General features: G+C 39.8%; 1 protein-coding gene across 1 annotated transcript in view; it reads right to left on the bottom strand.

Moving 5' to 3' along the window:
• Positions 1–18,053, bottom strand: part of rapgefl1 (Rap guanine nucleotide exchange factor (GEF)-like 1) — a 43,302-nt gene that overhangs the window by 11,307 nt on the left and 13,942 nt on the right. The window contains exons 2-11 of the mRNA XM_026916700.3: positions 10,267–10,345; positions 7,058–7,208; positions 6,631–6,728; positions 4,122–4,234; positions 3,330–3,497; positions 2,752–2,849; positions 1,504–1,626; positions 1,193–1,371; positions 904–994; positions 391–441 (exon numbers count right to left, since the gene is read on the bottom strand). Coding sequence (XP_026772501.1) covers positions 391–441; positions 904–994; positions 1,193–1,371; positions 1,504–1,626; positions 2,752–2,849; positions 3,330–3,497; positions 4,122–4,234; positions 6,631–6,728; positions 7,058–7,208; positions 10,267–10,345 — 1,151 coding nt within the window. The remainder of the gene's footprint in view (positions 1–390; positions 442–903; positions 995–1,192; positions 1,372–1,503; positions 1,627–2,751; positions 2,850–3,329; positions 3,498–4,121; positions 4,235–6,630; positions 6,729–7,057; positions 7,209–10,266; positions 10,346–18,053) is intronic.

The raw sequence follows: 18,053 nt of genomic DNA, 5'->3' as shown, positions 1-18,053 counted from the left end.
TGGCCAAATAGTGTAGCTCCTCTGGTTTAAAGTGCTGACTACACAGATATTTACAAGATGGTGTATTTGGCACCTTCCTTTCTTTTAGTTACTGCAATCCTAACTTCTTCTAACTGACTTCCCTGTTAGTAGGTGTCTATGGAGATATACAAAAAAAACATAAAATCAGGATTCACTTTGTTGCTGTTTAAGCACACTAATGCGGAATTGCGTCACTGACCTCTGTGAGAAGGTCCAATTGTGGTATTGTGCATGCATAATAACAGGGAATTATTCAAAGTACTCTACTGCATTTAAGACAATTACTGTAAATACAAAGGCATTTCATTTTTAAAAAATTACTATGGTATGAGAGATTAAGTAAGGTATGTGAATAATATGATGGCTCACCGCAATGCTCTCAAACTGCTGGAACTGCTTCCTGAACTTTCCGGGCAAGCCCTGCCGAAAAAAGTGCAGAGAACGTGGATGTTTCAGAAACATTCATCCCTTTCAACACAAGCTATATGTCAAGAGGAAAAGGTTGAAATGAAGGATTAATTAAAAAGTCACTGCATTGAAATTGCAAGGTGTGTTTAAGAAGTGCTTCCTTTAAAAAGGTGCTGCTTAGTCAGTTCAGTTGCCATGACTACAGCTAACAGGCCTGGGCCAGGAATAACACTTGGCTCTTGGCAAATGAAAGAAGGCAAAAAAACATTCTATGTACAAGTGTGTGTGATTGTGTATGTGTGTACATGTCTGTCTATTCAAGCAAGCGAGAGAGTGAGGGAGAGAGAAGAACAAGATATGAGAGAGCAAGTGTGTTTGTGACAGTGAAAGAGGGGGAAATTAGAAAGTGAAGATTAGAAACAGGAAGAAAAGGGAGAGAAGAAATAGAGGGAGAGGAAGAAAGGTGGTGCTCACCTCCCAGGTAAGGCGCAGACGGCTAACTGCAGGGTTGTCCAGCCCCAAAACTACAGCGAGGAACGACAGCAGGTCCTGCTGCTGCTTGCACCTAAAACAAACCCCACCAGACTGTTAGGACATGCGCTGAAAACCTGAAATCCAATAACGATTATTAGATAATTAGGTGATAATTATATGAGTTCTACAGGCTAATTGCCATGCCTTATTCATTCTGGATGAGCCACTAATAACAGCCAAACTGAATCCAAACACAGATGCATACACACGCATACACCAGTTTACTCACAGAGCTGCGATCTTGATGAACTTTCGCAACAGCTGCACCCTCTTAGGCAGTGACTGGCACTGCAGAATCTCAGTAGCGACCCAGTGTTGCACCTCGCTGCATCGCTGCAGCACCAGCTCGAGGTTGAGGGGGCGCCATCGAGCCTCCTCTCCATGGAACACATAACACACAAACTCCACCTGTTTAAACACAAAAACCCGATTGGCCCATGCAGTGATTTTTTTCTGTTTCTACTATTATCTGACTGAAAGGTGAGGCAGCTGTGGAGAACTGGAACGTGTGTGTGTGTGTGTGTGTGTGCTTTGTCTGACCTCGTGCACACAGCTGAAGAGCTCCCAATCAAACACCACCAGCTGGTTGGCCACTTCCTCTGCACTCATGTCATGGAGTTTACTGTCACCCGGGGACCAGTGGATCTCCTCAGGCAGGGGCATCTAATGCACACACACACACACACACACACACACACACACACACCTATGAGAACTCTCCACACATGGTGAAACTACAGGGTTGGGCTTGTGCTTATCTGATTCTTATCAACAAAGCAATTACTCACAGTTAACCTCTGATTTGTAAAATCACAGCACACATCATTCATATGGAAATTAATGTATTGTAATATTCAGACTCACTGACACTGGACAGTTGAAGACTGGAAAAAGACCAGGTGATTTTTTTTTTTTCAATCCTCAACTGTCCAGTTTGGGTGAGCCTGTGCCCCTGATAGTCTCGGATACTGTTTCTTGGCTTACAGGAGTGGAATCTGATGTGGTTTATCCACCTCAAGGTTCGATGCTTTGTGCATGCTGAGATGCTTTTCTGCTCATCACAGTCGTAAAGAGTGATTATATAAGTTACTATATCCTTCCTGGCATTTTTCTCTGACCTCTCTCATCAACAAGACGTTTTTAACCACAGAATCGTCGTTCACTCAGTGTTTTTTGTTTTTCGTCCCATTCTCTGTAAACTCTAGAGACTGTTGTGTGTGAAATTTCCAGGAGATCAGCAGTTTCTGAAATACTCAAACCAGCCCATCTGGCATGAACAACCATGCCACGATCAAAGTCACACAGATCACACTTTTTCTTCATTCTGATGCTTTGTGTGAACATTTACTGAGACTCTTGACCTGTATCTCCATGATTTTATGCATTGTGCTGCTGCCACATGATTGGCTGATTGGATAATTGCATAAATGAGCAGGTGAACAGGTGTTCCTAATAAAGTGGATGGTGTGTGTATAACAGCTGGTCAAGTATTTTGTCTTAAAATAGCAGTGAAAAACCATATTAGAACCAAATTCTCTTAACTCCTGATAAGTTTCTGACCCGAAATTGGGAAATGGAAATTCCCCTGTAATACCTCGTCATCACTGACGCGGTGCAGCTCTATAGTAATAGTTAAAACACAAAGCAAACATGGCTAATACAAAGTCCAAGACACTAATTTGCAAAGTATCAGCTGCATAGTTAATTAGAGCCTGCTGGTCCTTACTCATTTTTCATTTGGATTTATTTCATTTTTGCATGCAGGTGACTCAGTGCAATGTTTCTCACCAGGCCCTCGAGCTCAGAGGGTTCGCAAGCGAAAAGGTGCGTGTTGACGCCCAGAGTGGTGAAGACAGCCTCGTCACTGGGACGGAACACAGCTTTCTCTGCGTTAAAAGACAAGGGCACAGATTGCAGCAGGATGTCAATGTTACACATGTGAACTCAACCCACACTGATGAGCACACCTAAACGTCAACACATCTCACACACAGTCCACTGCCCGCAAGGCTGTCACACTACTGTCAGCTGTGTTTCTACTGTCTCTTACAGGCTATAAAATATGCAACTGCGGCATCTACTTCATGGGGATTTTTATAAGCATTTATTTACAGGGAACTAGTAAATTACACATGAATATCACCAAACTGTTTCTTCCATGCTTTCTACTTCCTGTTTTTTTTGTGTTTTGTACAGTGCTTCTTGGTTTTGGATCTTGGATCTTGATTGGATCATGTTAATTGGAAATTGTTTCTTACAATTTCTCCTAAATTGGATGAAAATTTGACTTTTCTATTCTGTGTCCCTCTTAATACTTGGATCTGAGTTGAATACTTGGATATTCTGAGTTGTTCCATGACACTTACCTCCAGATGAGGTGACAGCCACCAGTATGAGGTTGCCTGGTTGAGTCGGTTGCTCCTCACTGTACTGGAGCTTTTCTCGCACCAGAGCCAAAATCTCTCCAACGCGGCAGGACAGACGGCTGCGGATGGTCACGTACGAGTGGTCGGGTGTGTACACCCTACAAAAAACTACAGACGCAAATGTCTACTAGATCAAAAAGCCCTGCAAACTTAAGCAAAGCAATTTGGGCTTTGTATTACTTTGTATTGAAAAAAATTCAATGTAATTACTTTGTATTGAAAAAAACATGTTTCAAAATAGTGTTTACTCAAAAGTGTAAAATCTCTCTCTTGCAGTGAGAGATGTCATTCCCACACTATTTTATTAGCATGTTTTAGTTTATTTTTCACTGCTAAAAGGTCAACAGTTCAAAAGTAACTGTTTCTTGATCAATATATTGGTTTGCTGTCTGCTTCCTGGTCTGGTCATACATCTTCACTATAAATAGGCCTCAGCGGGCCAGTGAGGTCAGCAGCTATTTCCTCTTTAGGATTGCTTATTGACTAATTGCTTAGTGAGTCTGGAAAGCACTTGGCTTGAGTCAAATCTCCAATAACGTCATACTAACTAATGAAGTCCAATAATTTATTAAAACAATAATAAAATAGGGTGTCCCCATGACCTCACTTCTAACATACAGTGCTAATTGGAACTCCTCCATTAGCAAATAGCTGGAGTTCCAATTTAACTGTAACCTTTTTTTATTTTTAAGCTGTAAAAGTCACGCAGTTAATTAAGCAGTCTGAACTCACTTTCGTCTGAGCCACGGAAAGCCTCTCGCGGCTGGAGGCAGGCGTCGATGCGTCTGAAGTGGCGAAAGAGTGGACGCACCTGCTTCTTCCGACTCTCCTTGTCCTCCTCTGCCCTAGAAAAAGAAAATACAGAAAACATCAGCAGTGCCTAATATGAGGGAATTTAACATAACTTGTAACACAGAGGCCTGCCAGACAGTACGAAAACATGGCATTATGTGCACAATTTATATCAACAGCACAACCTGCAGCTCGTCTGCTAATTGGAAAGACATTAACAAAACTGATCATCTACTCCGTCCAGCATTCTCTGGGCATAAAGTATGATCCAATCCCATCAGTGCTGAAAAGCATCAGTTCCCCCTGGTAAACTATATTAAATCTCTACACTCGCAGAATGCAGAGTGGTGTCAGATGCTCTCAGGTGTCGTGCAGCCAGACGACTCACAACCTGCCCCAATTAGCAACTGAATAAATATTAAGGAAAAACAGAGTATAGCAAACTTGCATTAATAGTGATCAGAAACAGCTGTGGTGGACTTCTCAATTAGCAAACAAGCTGCAAGTTATGTTGCTAAGATATAATTTGTGCACATTAAGTCATTAAGTAAAACACTGCCAGAGGATTTCTAGGAAAATACAATACAATGCAATATTATAATACAGTATAATACTCTCGTTTAATCTCAGATACTATATACACTATATGTAACAACACTGATAACACTGATTTGCACACATGTATTGAAAACATGAGTACAAACACTTCATAACTTCAAGCCATTGTTCTAGACAGATTGACACTTGCTATCCAGACTAACCAATGTTTCTGGCTGTGATTCATGTCTTATAAAACCACAATTTCCCGTCATTATAAATCACTACGCAGAAGCAAAGTAAGACCATACTACGTCTTCTATAGCGACCAATGTGCTTGGGATAGAACTATATTTTTAACCAACAAGATGAAATTGTTTCACATGTCAGTGGATTCCTTGGGCCTCCACCCAAATCCAGCCCCAGTACAACTGCCTCCATCAAAACAATATACTCTACCTAATACTTTGCCTAATGAAAATTCATAAAATGGACATTTATTATTTTCTGTAATCTCAAATTTTACTGCATTAATAAACAACAGCTCAAACAAAAACTGATAAAAAAACACCACAGTATATAAAACTGGAACAGACTCAAACTCTTATTATGAGAAGGGTCTTCCACTGGTCATGTTTAATCATGGCTCAAGATAATAATCTGAATTGTTAATCATTTCTATCACGACACATCTGCATGCTTCTCGTGTTGTCTTTGGAAGAGATATAACAATAGATTTTATGTCTAGTGTGTATCCAGATAGACATGACAATGAACATCTGTCCTTGTCAGAAAGCAAATGAGTAACAATTATCAACACTGCATTTGCTGTATCAACATTTGTTTCCTATTAATGTATTCACTCTTTCATAATGAATAATGATAATGCATTTATTCTATTATATAAGGATATACAAACTCCCCATGTGTAACGTGTTTTGGATATAGTTTTAGAAATTAGACATTTTAGTTATTGCTGCTAATCTTCCATAACCAAAGATAGCCTACCTGTTTTTTTCTCACTCCCCTTCTGGGGGCTTTTAACTGTGTTATGAAAACAGCTCTGCTCTCAACACTGCTTCACACTTTTTGTTCCGGTGTTGTGCTTTACTGCTGCGAGCTGCACACGAATAGCACTGCAATAAATTAGTGCACGGAACTGACAGACAAAGCAGCACATTTAAGGTCTGAAAAGAATGCTTTTATTCATTTATTGTGTTTTGGTTGGAAGTCCTAATTTATTTGCTTTTTGTTCGTGCTTTTATCCAGAAAGAAATTTCTCAGAAAGTCCTTGGTTTCGAGTCCGAGTCACCCACGTGCGACTCAATTGTGGGAAAAAAGAAATTAAAAAATAGAAAATAAATCACAAATGTTCCTAATTATAAATAAGCTATCTGTCAATAGTGAAGGAATAGTGTGCACAGGGATCTTTTTTTTTTTTTAAACTCTAATTAAAAAGTGCAGGGTTTAAAGGTTTCAATAAGTGGTGAAAGGATTTAACATCACATAAGGAACACATCAATTACCAGATGCAACTCCATTCCCAATTAGCATTTTCACAGAACCATGGCCTTGTGGTTCATAATAGGCTACAGCATGTCCTGTTAGGAGTTTATAGCTTGCTACTGTATAATAATGAAAGGAGCCAGACATATAGGAAGGGGTTGGTGGGGGGTTGGTGGGGGGGTGGGTGGGTTTGTCGGGGGTTGATTGTCACTTCAGATCTTTTTGTAATTTCCTTTAGAACATTGCAGGGACCTGTAAAGCTGGATTTGGGGGTTAATGAGCAAAATTTGGATTTTCATGAAAATCATGCCATGATGTTCGTTACTAGTGTAACAACATACTGCTTGCTATTAACTTGCACAGAAAAGATCAAAAGCGGAGTAACCGTTATGTTTAGGTCACTCACGGGTTGTGAAGGATCTCAGTCCAGCGCTGGAGCTTTAGAACGTCCTCCACCAGCTCGGGGAAGCGGCTGAGTTCTTGCACGGCACAGAGGTACAAGTCCTATATCAAGAGGAAGTAAGAATAGGAGAACACACCTTAGCAAATAAACAAGTGGAATTAGTGAGCCACCAGGAGTTCTAATGTTTTTTTATTCATCGAGGGAAACAAAACTGATCTGTGTGTTTGCTGGAGAAGTTCAACTTGGAAAAAGTGGCCAAAACAATTACGACCTCAGATAGGCAGTGCTGACTCAGTTTTGTTGCCATGGCTACGCTGATAGACTCCTGCAAGGAATAACACTTGAAACCTCTGGAGTGTTTTTCTCTCGGATGTGTGAGTGGATGTGTGCGTATATGTGTGTGTGTGTGTGTGTGTGTTGAAATTTGTACCTTAGGGAAACTGTTGGACCTGTCCCCCTCCTCCTGTAACAGTTCCCTGTATGTGTCCAGGTAGCGGAAGGCCACACTCAGCACAGCCTGCTTCCTCTCCGCTCCATCCCAGGTGGGCCAGCCCTCGCCCTGCTTGGGTTCAGCTCCAAACCTGAGCACACCGTTAAGGAGCATCGAAACCTGTGGACATTAGCTGCTGTGTGCTAGAGAACCTCTTACGTGTAAGCATAGACAGAAAGGATGAACGAGAATGTGGCTGTATCTCAAATTCACAACAGACACACAAACACGTATGCATGTGTACACTACAATCTCTCTTTTATTGTAAATTGGGATAGACCAAAGGGTCTGTTATAAGAAAGCTGAATTACAATTACAATATAGTACAATATATCAAACCATAGCTCTGGTGAACTCTCGATTCTGATTGGTCAGAAATTGGCAAGTAATTTTCTATAACTCATACTTTAGCTCCGACTACAAGGTTTATATTAATGCACTTGTTCTAATACTTTATTGTTCCTATAGTAACAACTTACAGAGGGACTTTTATTGCAGATTGAAAAGATAAAAATGTGCAAAGTTTTCTGTGAGGAAACATTTTCCATTTTTGGAAGGAGTCTCTACTGTCAGTGCTTTGTAACATTCAGAGGTAAAGCTGTAACTGTTTTCTGACATAGGGAAGACTTCCGCATGAAAAGGAGTTGTGATTTCTCTTTAACATGACAAGTATTTATGCAGGGTTTTTTTTTTTGTATGTTAGTAGATAGCAAGGATTAGCTGGCTGTTAGCTAGTGGGTTGGTGAGCATTTTGCTAGTGGCCCAGCTAATTTAGCTGATGTTAGAGATGAAAAAATCTACAATGTTATGGTATATTTTGACAGTATATGACAGTATGAAGCCCATTCATATCTATCTTTGATAAATTCAAGGTAATTTATTAGCAGATACTTAGCCAGCTAGCTAAGTTAGCTAATGTTAGTAATCAGGCTAGTTGGGGTGGCAGGACAGCATGGAGATGTTGCCTAATTGCATGTATATGTGTAAATCCTGGCTTTTCATTCAGGTTCAGATGGACTTTACTGATACAAAATTACATATTAACATCTAATCAACTAACTTCCTCTCAGTAACAATGAAGGCACTTGATACTCGTTCTTTAGAAAAGTGACGTTATAAATAGTGATATCGATATCACGTTGTATTGCCCTGCTGTAAAGCACGCACACAGACACATGAGCAAAAATGTGATCCTATTCGTCTCTGATCATCTAACAAACAGACACAAGCATGGAAAAACACAAAGAATAGCATGTGGCCATCCAGGCAGCATAATTACAACCTCAGAGAAGTGGTGAAGGCAAAGGAACACACCCATCACGTCTACACGCACACACAAAGACACACACAAGTTTCTTCCCTCATCTCGTGTAGTTTGTTATTAACAGGGCTGTACAGGAAGTGCTAACTTTTATTCGCCAACAGACAAAACATTACAAAACAGTCAGGCATCTTAGTCATAGAGACAAAATGTTGCCTTAGCAAAACACGTAGTCACACCTGTGCAGTTGTCAGTATGATTAGAACATAATATATTGATCAGAGTTTTGTTTTTCTGTCGTCAAACTTACATTCAGGCCAATCTGAAGCTGCCCTGGTTATCTCCAGCTCTGCTCTTCAGATCTATTTAAAGAGTGACTCCCTAACACCCTGTCCACATTTAAACCACTATTCCTGTTCGAAATGGCCAAGCAGGACATGTGCACAAGCTGCCTTTGATGACAGTCCAGATATAGTAACTGTATTTATGTCCACCTCTTGCCAAAGATCCAAACATCGTGTTGAGCTCAGTGGCACCTGGTTCTTAGTGGAGCAAACCAGCTGAGTGTTACAGAGAGCTCATGGGTTTTCATCACTCACTCACTCACTGTGTGTGTGTGTGTGTGTGTGTGTGTGCTAAGTAAAAGACAGGGGTTCTATTTTAAAATCTAATCCAATCAGGAATGGCGAGAGGGAAGAGAGCCAAGGGGCTTTCCCTTTGTCTTCAGGTTCAACAGGAAGCAGACATGTTTCTACAACAAAAGATTTGATTAGGCCTGGATTTCCAGACCTGGAGAGGGGTTTTGAGGAGGTGAGATAATCAGGGGAGAGAGACACAGACACAGAAGAAAAACTGGGTGCAGACACTGGGCATTAGGAGCAGCGAAGCTATGCAGACTTCCCAGCTTTATGCTCTGGGAGCAGACGAGTCCCTACAGTACTTCAGCTACTGTAGTTCAGAGGACAGACAGACTCTTCAAACTGGGAATCTAGGTCATACAAGGAGATTGGGGGCAATGGCTGTCCTCTATTCACACGCACAAACACAACCCCAAACAACCACCACACACAGGCAAAGCAGATGTTTGGCATCAAAATGTTTGTATATTCCTGGTTTCAATTTTCTATATAAAAGGTAGTATTTAAACACAACCTGTTAGGGGACAAGGCAGTGGACAGTACAAAAACATGATATTGTTATAGTGATGATTTTTTTTTTCTGAGATTATTGTGGGTATCATCAATAATCCTAAAGCACAACTAACTCCAATGTTACTAAGAGTAAATCTCGTTCCATTTAGTGTACCTCTGTAATACTTCTGAAAAAAAAAACAACAATGGACTTATTACTGCACTTCTTGGCACCCTACTTTGGAAGTCGCTCACGTCACTTTAAGTTTGTTTCTTGTTTTTTTTTTCTGATGAGAAATGGTAACATGTAAAGCCTACAGCCCACCACACAATTAATACACACTACTTTTCTTCTAAAATGTATGTGACTTTGATTTACATGTCACATGCTAGGCTTCATACTAACTTTAGAAAAGAGTAGCATTATTGCCTAAAACACTTCTCCTTTCCTAGCTTCACAAGTACTGCTTCGGATGTTCTATAACTGAAGTTTACTCAGAGCCATAGTAACTATAGTGCAACCCACTATGAGTAGTGACTTACAGTTCTTACAAAAATCCAACTTCTCCCTGATAATATAAATAAACAAAACCCGTTGCTACACGTCTGGAACAAAAAAACGCCTCCAGACTGTACACGGTGAGCTTTACAAATGATATAAACAAACACTAAGATTTTCCAAGAGATTTTCTATTTTCTTTATTTTCATGGTTTGGAAGACATGCTCCTTAAATGCACATAACTGATGCAAAGGATACTGCTGAAGCAGGACCTGCTGAAACTTGTCAGATGCCAGGAAGATTGGGTGTGTCAACATGAAGTCGTCCAGGAGTATTTCTGCAGAAAGAGAGGGAGAGAGAATTAGTACATTCAAAACGTACGTTACAAAAGCTGTTAGATGTGGAAACAGGAGGTTTACACGAAGAACTTTTCAGGTAAAAATATCATTAATCACGCGACGTACACCTCTCCTCACTGACAGACTTGCTCGACCGGTCATGAACCCAAACATCTCGGTGTGAAATGAAGTTGTATTTTACCTTCTCAACTGTCACTATGTTTTTGTTCTTTTTAATCTATTGCACAAAGGATGCCTGAGTAAATGCTTTCACATTCCTTTAAAATAGCTCCCGGCTCTTACATGTACAACTTTTTATAACTGTCACTGGTTCTCAGGAACTCAGTTCAAAATTAGATCAGTCTGATCAAAACATATCTGAAAGTGAAAACTCTGACATGCTTGGTCTAATCTGTCTATAGTACAGGGGAGAATAATTTAAATGTGTTTAAATTTAATATTTTTGTATTATGTCTGAGCCTGTGAAATGCATCTCAAGTGGATACTCCATGTAAATGGGTTAAAATATGTGTAATCGTTGATATGGTGTAGTTTTCAATTTTTGGAAGGAGTCTCTAGTGTCAGTGTTTTGTAACAGTCAGAGGTACAATAATGCTCTAACTAAGTTTTCAGACACAGGAAGGTCTTCAGGATGGAGTGTTTGCTGTTTCTCTGCAACAAAGCAAGCAAATTTTTTGTCTTAGAGAGAGAAAAAAGGAGATTGGTGAGCAAACAACTGTTTCATAAATGCCTCAATGTATAGCATGTCAAAAAAAATTGTTAGTGTTGGCAGACTAATGTGTTATAACAGGAATAAAACACATTGGGATATACTGTTATTGGAAAATAATCAACTTCAGGGTGATAATGGCATCACACCATGTTGATTATTTTCCAATAGCAGCACACCCCATCATATTTTAATTCTAACATTTAGTGGAGTAGAATTCTACTTGGTTTGGCATGTATCCTCTTCCTTGCTTGTACTGTATGTTATATTTATGTACAGTATGTGTTATTTTTAGCCACGAGCCAATCACAGTGACGTTTCAAATGCATCACTTGTGTGACATAGGATGGAAGTTTTAGGACACGTTTTCGTCATGGCTGAACTGAAGAAAAAAATCCTACAGATTTCAGTTTTGCTGCCAACGTATAAACAAAAAAAAAAAAAAACAGAAACGTTTTTCACAATATAGTCCCTTTAATAAACACTACACAGAACTACACAAGCACAAGGAGAGATCAGATCCTGTTATTTCTACATACTTGAGTTTATATATTCAACTCAAAAATCTTAAAGCTAATAATGTTCATAGATCCCTCATTAGGTTTTTTTTTTCCCAATGCTCAAAATAATGCATCTGTATCTAGGCTACATTAATCTGTTGCATATTAATCATTGATTAAAACTGCATGTGCTGCCACTTTAAAAATGATCCAAAAGAGTAACCTCAAAATGAACACAGACCTGAAAAGTAGGCCACATCCTCCACATAGTATGCAAACCCATGCAAACAACTACGAGACAAACCTCAGGCTATAACCCAAAGAGCAACGCACAATGAAAATTCACTAAAAGACAAAGCATCTGAGCCCAGTGACATCAAATTGGATAAATGACACTGGGCATTTAAGCTGATAACCTGATATCACAGGTTTCTTTTATCTGACCGCACTGCTTCTTTTTCCTTTATGGTTTCTGTTCATGTCTGTTTCACTTTGACAGCAAGTTAAAAGCCAGATCAAATCCGTGTTTACTGTCTGTGGTTAGAATTACAACGCTGCGACTGGCTCAGGAGCAGACCTCGCTGTAGCTGTGCTAAAGGCCAGGCCAGATGTGTGGGAGATGTTCCTGACTGGTTGAGGCTTGTCCTGTCTCCTCATGGATTGACTGGAAGCTCCTCCGATGTGACGTCAACAGACTCTGTTGACAATTGTTGAAGGCAAAATTGTAGGTGAAAGTGAGCGGTGTAAAAGAACAGTGAGGCAGAAAAAAACACAAAGGGTTAAAGTGCTCATTAACATGGATGGACAAAAGCTGGGGAAGGAGGAAAGTAGTGGACTCAGCACAAGTGTAAAGCTGAAAAAGTCACTATACTGCAGATTTTTACCTGACTCTGTGCGTGTGTGTGTGTGCATGTGTGCGCATGTGTGTAATAGTGGGTGATAGTAGGTGTGTCATTTGGAGCCCTGTCCACATCTTCACAGCTGCAAATTTCCCAGGGTTGCTAAGGAAACAACACTATAACTGGTTGTGTGTGTGTGTGTGTGCGTGTGTGTGTGCGCATTTGGGGGAGAAAGAGAGAAAGAAAGAAAGAAAAACAGGCAGTGAATCAAAGTGCTGCACACCACATTAAAGCAAATGGGATGCAAAGTTGCAAGGACTCACTCCAACTCAGTAGAGAACAGAGTGCATGAGCGACAGAAGCAGAGTGAAGACAATGATTACTCCATATTGCCTTTAGTCCCCCTTGTGTTTGCGGGTTAATCTTTATCTAGCCCTTACTGATATGGCAGAAGTCTGCAAAACGCAAATAAATGCTCTAACACAGTATCACTTTTGGCCTTCAGACCGATCTGACAGTTTCCTGTGGGTGTACTGATAAATTGTGTCACTGATTTAACAAAACAAGACCAGTCAAGCCTAGATTTTCCTGAACCTCAGTTTGCCCACCAATCAGACAGATCAGAAAGTCATCCACGTAACCACAGCAACCACTGCAAGACGCATTATTGTTTCTCCTCAGACTTATTCTGAGAAATCTCATTGGTAGAGAAGGGAAAGGCTTTACTGTCACATATACAAGTCCACTACAGTGAATTTCTTTTCTTCGCATATCCTAGCTCACGAACTGAAATTTGTGAAGGTCAGGTTACATGAAATTCCTTGCTTACAAAAGGTCTGGATAATCACCTAACACCATAGAATGGCGACAACAGTTACCTTCTTAATGTTTAACTATTAATGATTAGTTCCTGGCTATAAATAAAACAATTCGAAGGGGTTATGTTTTGGTTCACACTCATGCTTATGACTTGTGTCTAGCACTACAGTCTCTGCAATAGAGGTGCGTATGTGTTTGTTTGGTTTTTTACTTCCACCCAAGACCACTCCTATAGAAAGTTTGTCCAATACATCACCTCCCTGCAATATTTCCTAACAAATGTAGCCGGTTCTGTAGTTGGCACCATGACTCTGACTTGAATAAAGCAGTTCCTGAAGATGAACAGAAGAATGCGGTGTATGTGTCATGTCAGCAAATGCCACACGAGCAAACTGTACATTCCCATATTAACGAACGAGGCCTTTCTTTGTCCAGCTTCATATCTGACTGCCTGTATTAAAGTAAAACCCACCCTCTCTGTTACTGCACAGCTCTACTCCGAACAGATGACCTGAAGCACAGAATAAACATAATTCTGTTATACATACATCTTTTAACTTTCTGTTATCACTGCCTTTTTTTTTAATCAAGTCATGTCATGACTTCACTAATCAGACCAGGAAGGGTAAATCAAATCTAAAAAAAAAACTTCCCTTTCTGACATCTGTAGTTTTCTCATACTGCTAGAGTATTTTTCAAGGACTTGGGTCATTCCAGTGCTGGATCTATATCCGGACCAAGGTTGGTCTACGTTTTAGATTAGTATACAGATGTCCTGAGCAACTACCATACATACATATTTCATCAAAGAGGATCAGTCAGTCAGTGTATAAAAAAAAATGGCTCTTTTAGATCGGCCTTGACAGCAATCCAGTTAAAAACAAATCACGACACACAACCTAACCAATTCGTTTTACTATATTGTAAGGTCTATCGTGAGCGCAGTGTATAGCAGTGCTGTGTGCAGTGTGCTTTTTTACATATCATGCACTCCTAAAAATGGGAAATAAACCGAAGAAGGGGTAGTCCCTATAGTCCAAACTTAAACCTAACAACACACACAGCACTAATCCCCACTGCTGAGTTAACACTTGTGTGTAGATAAGCCTAGATGAACCAAAAATAACACTGTAAAAAGTATGAATCCATTTCTATTACTATAGACAGTAAAAGTTCATACAAAATACAAGCTGTTACAAAAAATTAAATAAATAAATAAAAATAACCCATGCAGCTTATAGAATTGGACTCCCATGTGCATTTTGTTGAACAGTTTTTCATTCAGCTCCTTTTTCAGAGGAAGTTTCAGGTTGATAAGGACATGCTGTGAGCATGAACTCGGGGGGTCTGTCCAACTACACCACAAACACAAATCATACAACAAGAAGAAAAAGACAATAAATTAAGTACATTGAATTCCATTTTAGAAATTATTAGTGCTGTCAAGCATGCGTCTGACAATCCCTGTTATCCCTGACAGAAATGTAACATCTAACCTGATGATATGAATAAGGTCCGCAACCTAGCAGTATCTAAAATATAGGAAATAAAACCTTTATGCCTCCATGTGAAAATCCTTTTCTCTGCCCCCGCACACTCCATCTCTCTCTTTCATCCATCACTCTCTCTTCCTGCCCACCAGTGCACATTAAAGTGCAGTTTTAAGTGCAGCAAATCTATTGCCCAGTCTGTAACAAAGCACATCTTCAACACCCACTCCTCACGACACACACACACACACACACACAGAGAGAGGAAAACCAGAGCATTAACAAGGATTATAATACTGGCACTTATTATTTGTCATGAATTTTTATCCAAAGCAATTTCCAGACAGAATACAATCCTATCAGAAATCACTGCCAATCAAAGACACACATTTCATTCCTAAACATAGAACAAAAACATCTAGTTTCATGACCAGAAGACATGTTTATGAAGTTTAGAAGAGACCCAAAATACAACCTTGATGTACCTCAAACCATATTCATGCACCTGCTACAGCTGTCAGAAGGAACTGTACTGTTTGAATATTTTAAAAACGCACATTTGAATGTTTTAGGGTTCCATATTCTACTTTTAATCACCTAACCTAAGTCTATTGAAACAAATGTTATCTATTCATTTGGCCAAATGACATCGTCAAGTAGCTTAAAAAAATGAGGTCTTAAAAAAAAAAAAAAAAAAAAAAAAAAAAAAGTTTGTAATTTGTTTCCTCCACTTGATATATTGATGACTGCCCGAGAACATTTCATTCATTCATTCATCTTCCATAACCACTTTATTCATCATATATATTTTAAAAATTTGCATTTTATTTATTAATCAGTTCTGCCTTATTTCCAGCTTGGTGTCATAAACACAGTACAGAGTCAAGGGAAAAGTGTGAGAGAAAAAGATGGCATGATCCAGAGACAGAGACAGAGAGAGAGAGCGCTGAGAGAGAGAGAGAGCGCAGAGAGAGAAGAGCATGATGCAGAGCGGCAGCAACAAACTAGCTGAGAGAAGAATGAGTTCCCGGTTAATGCTTGGACGTTAATTAACTCATGAATTACATTTCATTATGCTTGACTGATTAGTGAGGAGAGGCTCAGGAGCACAGTTCACACTCCTCTTTATCGGGAGCTGAAAACTAAATTTGCTTTGCTGTTTCTACAAGCGGTTTTTAATCCTGCAACACAACATAAGATGTACATATCGAGTGTTTACCTAGATAATATCATGGCTTGGAGGCCTTGTTTGCTTGCAGCTCCACCTCTGCTCTGCAGTCTGTGTGTTAGATGAACCTCATTAATAAAGTCAGATGAAATCCTTCTTAATCAGTTATATGTGCAGGAATTGTACAGAACATTTGTTTAATGAATTTTATTGAAATTATAACGCAAAATATAATTTTAATATGAAATTACACAGGAAGATAAACGTAAATGTCGTTAAGTGGTGTTGTCAGTTCCAGGTGTCCAACTAAAAGGTGAGAACTGAGAGTGTGGAGGTGTGAAAAAGACAGACAGAGAGAGAGAGAGAGAGAGAGAGAGAGAGAGAGATGGATATCAAGTGGATAGCAGACTCCAGTACAGTTGAAATGATGCAGATGATAAGTATGACTGCATGTAAATTAAGCTTAGTGGTTGTTAGTCCTAATTTAGGCTATACCACAGCGCGGTTGTGTCTCTAATCAGAAGAAGTGCACTCATTTTCTACAACAGCACGGCTCTGTCAGTAGTTCCAGCTGTAACATAAATGTTACGCTTACATTAATGTTGTTTGTTCTAATGCATTATCCTTCCTATAGTAACAGCTCGTTCACATGAACTTGTATGATGGACGCTCCACATAATCTAAGGCTAATAAACGGATTGTAAAACAAATGTGTTGTTTAACAAAGATAATCTTCTATCAAACTTGTTGATATTTTATGCCTTTCTGTTAGGGGACGTTTATGTAACATTTATGAAAGGAGTCTTGAGTGTCCTCGCTTTGTAACAGTCGGAAAGTTTCCCAACATAGGAGAATCTTCAGGACAAAGAAACTTTCTGGTTTCAGTGACAGGACATTTTTCTAATTAACTTCAAGTGAAAGAAAGAGAGAGGCTGGTAAGCAAACGACTGCGACTCAAAATTTTAAATGAAATATTCATATTCTAACTGAGTAATAAAATGAGCATCGCTATAAAAGTAATAATACTTGTAAATAGTTATTAGTTATAGTCATTCTTTTTCTGTGGCTAAGTTTCAAATGTCATGCTGCTGGGTATATATAGGTTGCAGGATGTTGGTTGTACAGTTGTGTCATACTCTATATACTGAGCATATCTGTAGTGAATAGGAAGCCATTGGGAAGCTGTGTGTTGGTAGATTTAAATGAACAATATGTGAAGAAAGGTTACATTTAAAATTAACGTAAATGTCAGTGCTGAAATATTTGCTAAAATTATTATAATGCCAATTTTCCCCCTTTCTATAGTGTATGCAATATAAACGCATGTTTTCTGTTCGTGGGAGTAAAATGTACTGGTGCGTTAATATTTGAATGCATTCGAATACTAGACCGTTCATGTAATTAAACTTTGATAGTTCTACTGCATATCAGTGAGTGTTTTTTCTCACCAGCGTGAGTGTTTGTGTGTGCGCGCATGTGTGTGTGTGTGTGTGTGTGTGGGCGGGTGGTGGAGTTGGGGGAAAGGAAGGGGGATGCATTGTGAATATGCTCCAGCCATTCTGACCCCTTCCTCAGCCTGCAGTTCAGAGAGTTCACCGGTTTAGAACGGGAAACCTCAGAGCCATGCTCGCATATACACCATAAAAATGAAGGCTGGAATCAGCTGGGCAGCTGAAATAGATATTTCAATGCAACGTTTCAGGCGAGCTGAATAGAGGAGGGCAAGATTATATAAATTGTGATAGACAACCCGTTACCATGGAGGCCTTATCACATCTGAACCCCTGCTGCCCACGCACACGCTCCTTTCCTTCTCGGTTTCTCCTCTCCTCATCGCTCCCTCACTGACGCTGAAGCATTTGGCAGTAGGCAGAGAGATGCAGAGATGGTGTGGGAGTGTGTGGTTGTGTGTGTGAGAGTGAGAGGAAGAAAGGATAGCAAGAATGGTGAGAATGTGTGTACCAGGTCTCTGTGCGTTCTCGAGAGCTGCCTGTTCTTGTTTTCCATATCTGCTTCATCTCAAGCCATCCGTTTTGTTCCAGTGGGTATTACGAGCCTCCATCAGCACACACCCTACTTACACTTCCAAATGTGCGGAATCCATTAAACATAGCTAAAGACATGTCCGAGTTACTCCACAACCATGCGTGACCTAGCCATG

The sequence above is a fragment of the Pangasianodon hypophthalmus genome, chromosome 13 (genome assembly GCF_027358585.1).
Source record: "Pangasianodon hypophthalmus isolate fPanHyp1 chromosome 13, fPanHyp1.pri, whole genome shotgun sequence".
Taxonomy (NCBI): Eukaryota; Metazoa; Chordata; class Actinopteri; order Siluriformes; family Pangasiidae; genus Pangasianodon; species Pangasianodon hypophthalmus.
The sequence above is the reverse complement of the archived record's forward strand: the minus strand, read 5'-3'. Positions and strand labels throughout refer to the sequence as shown.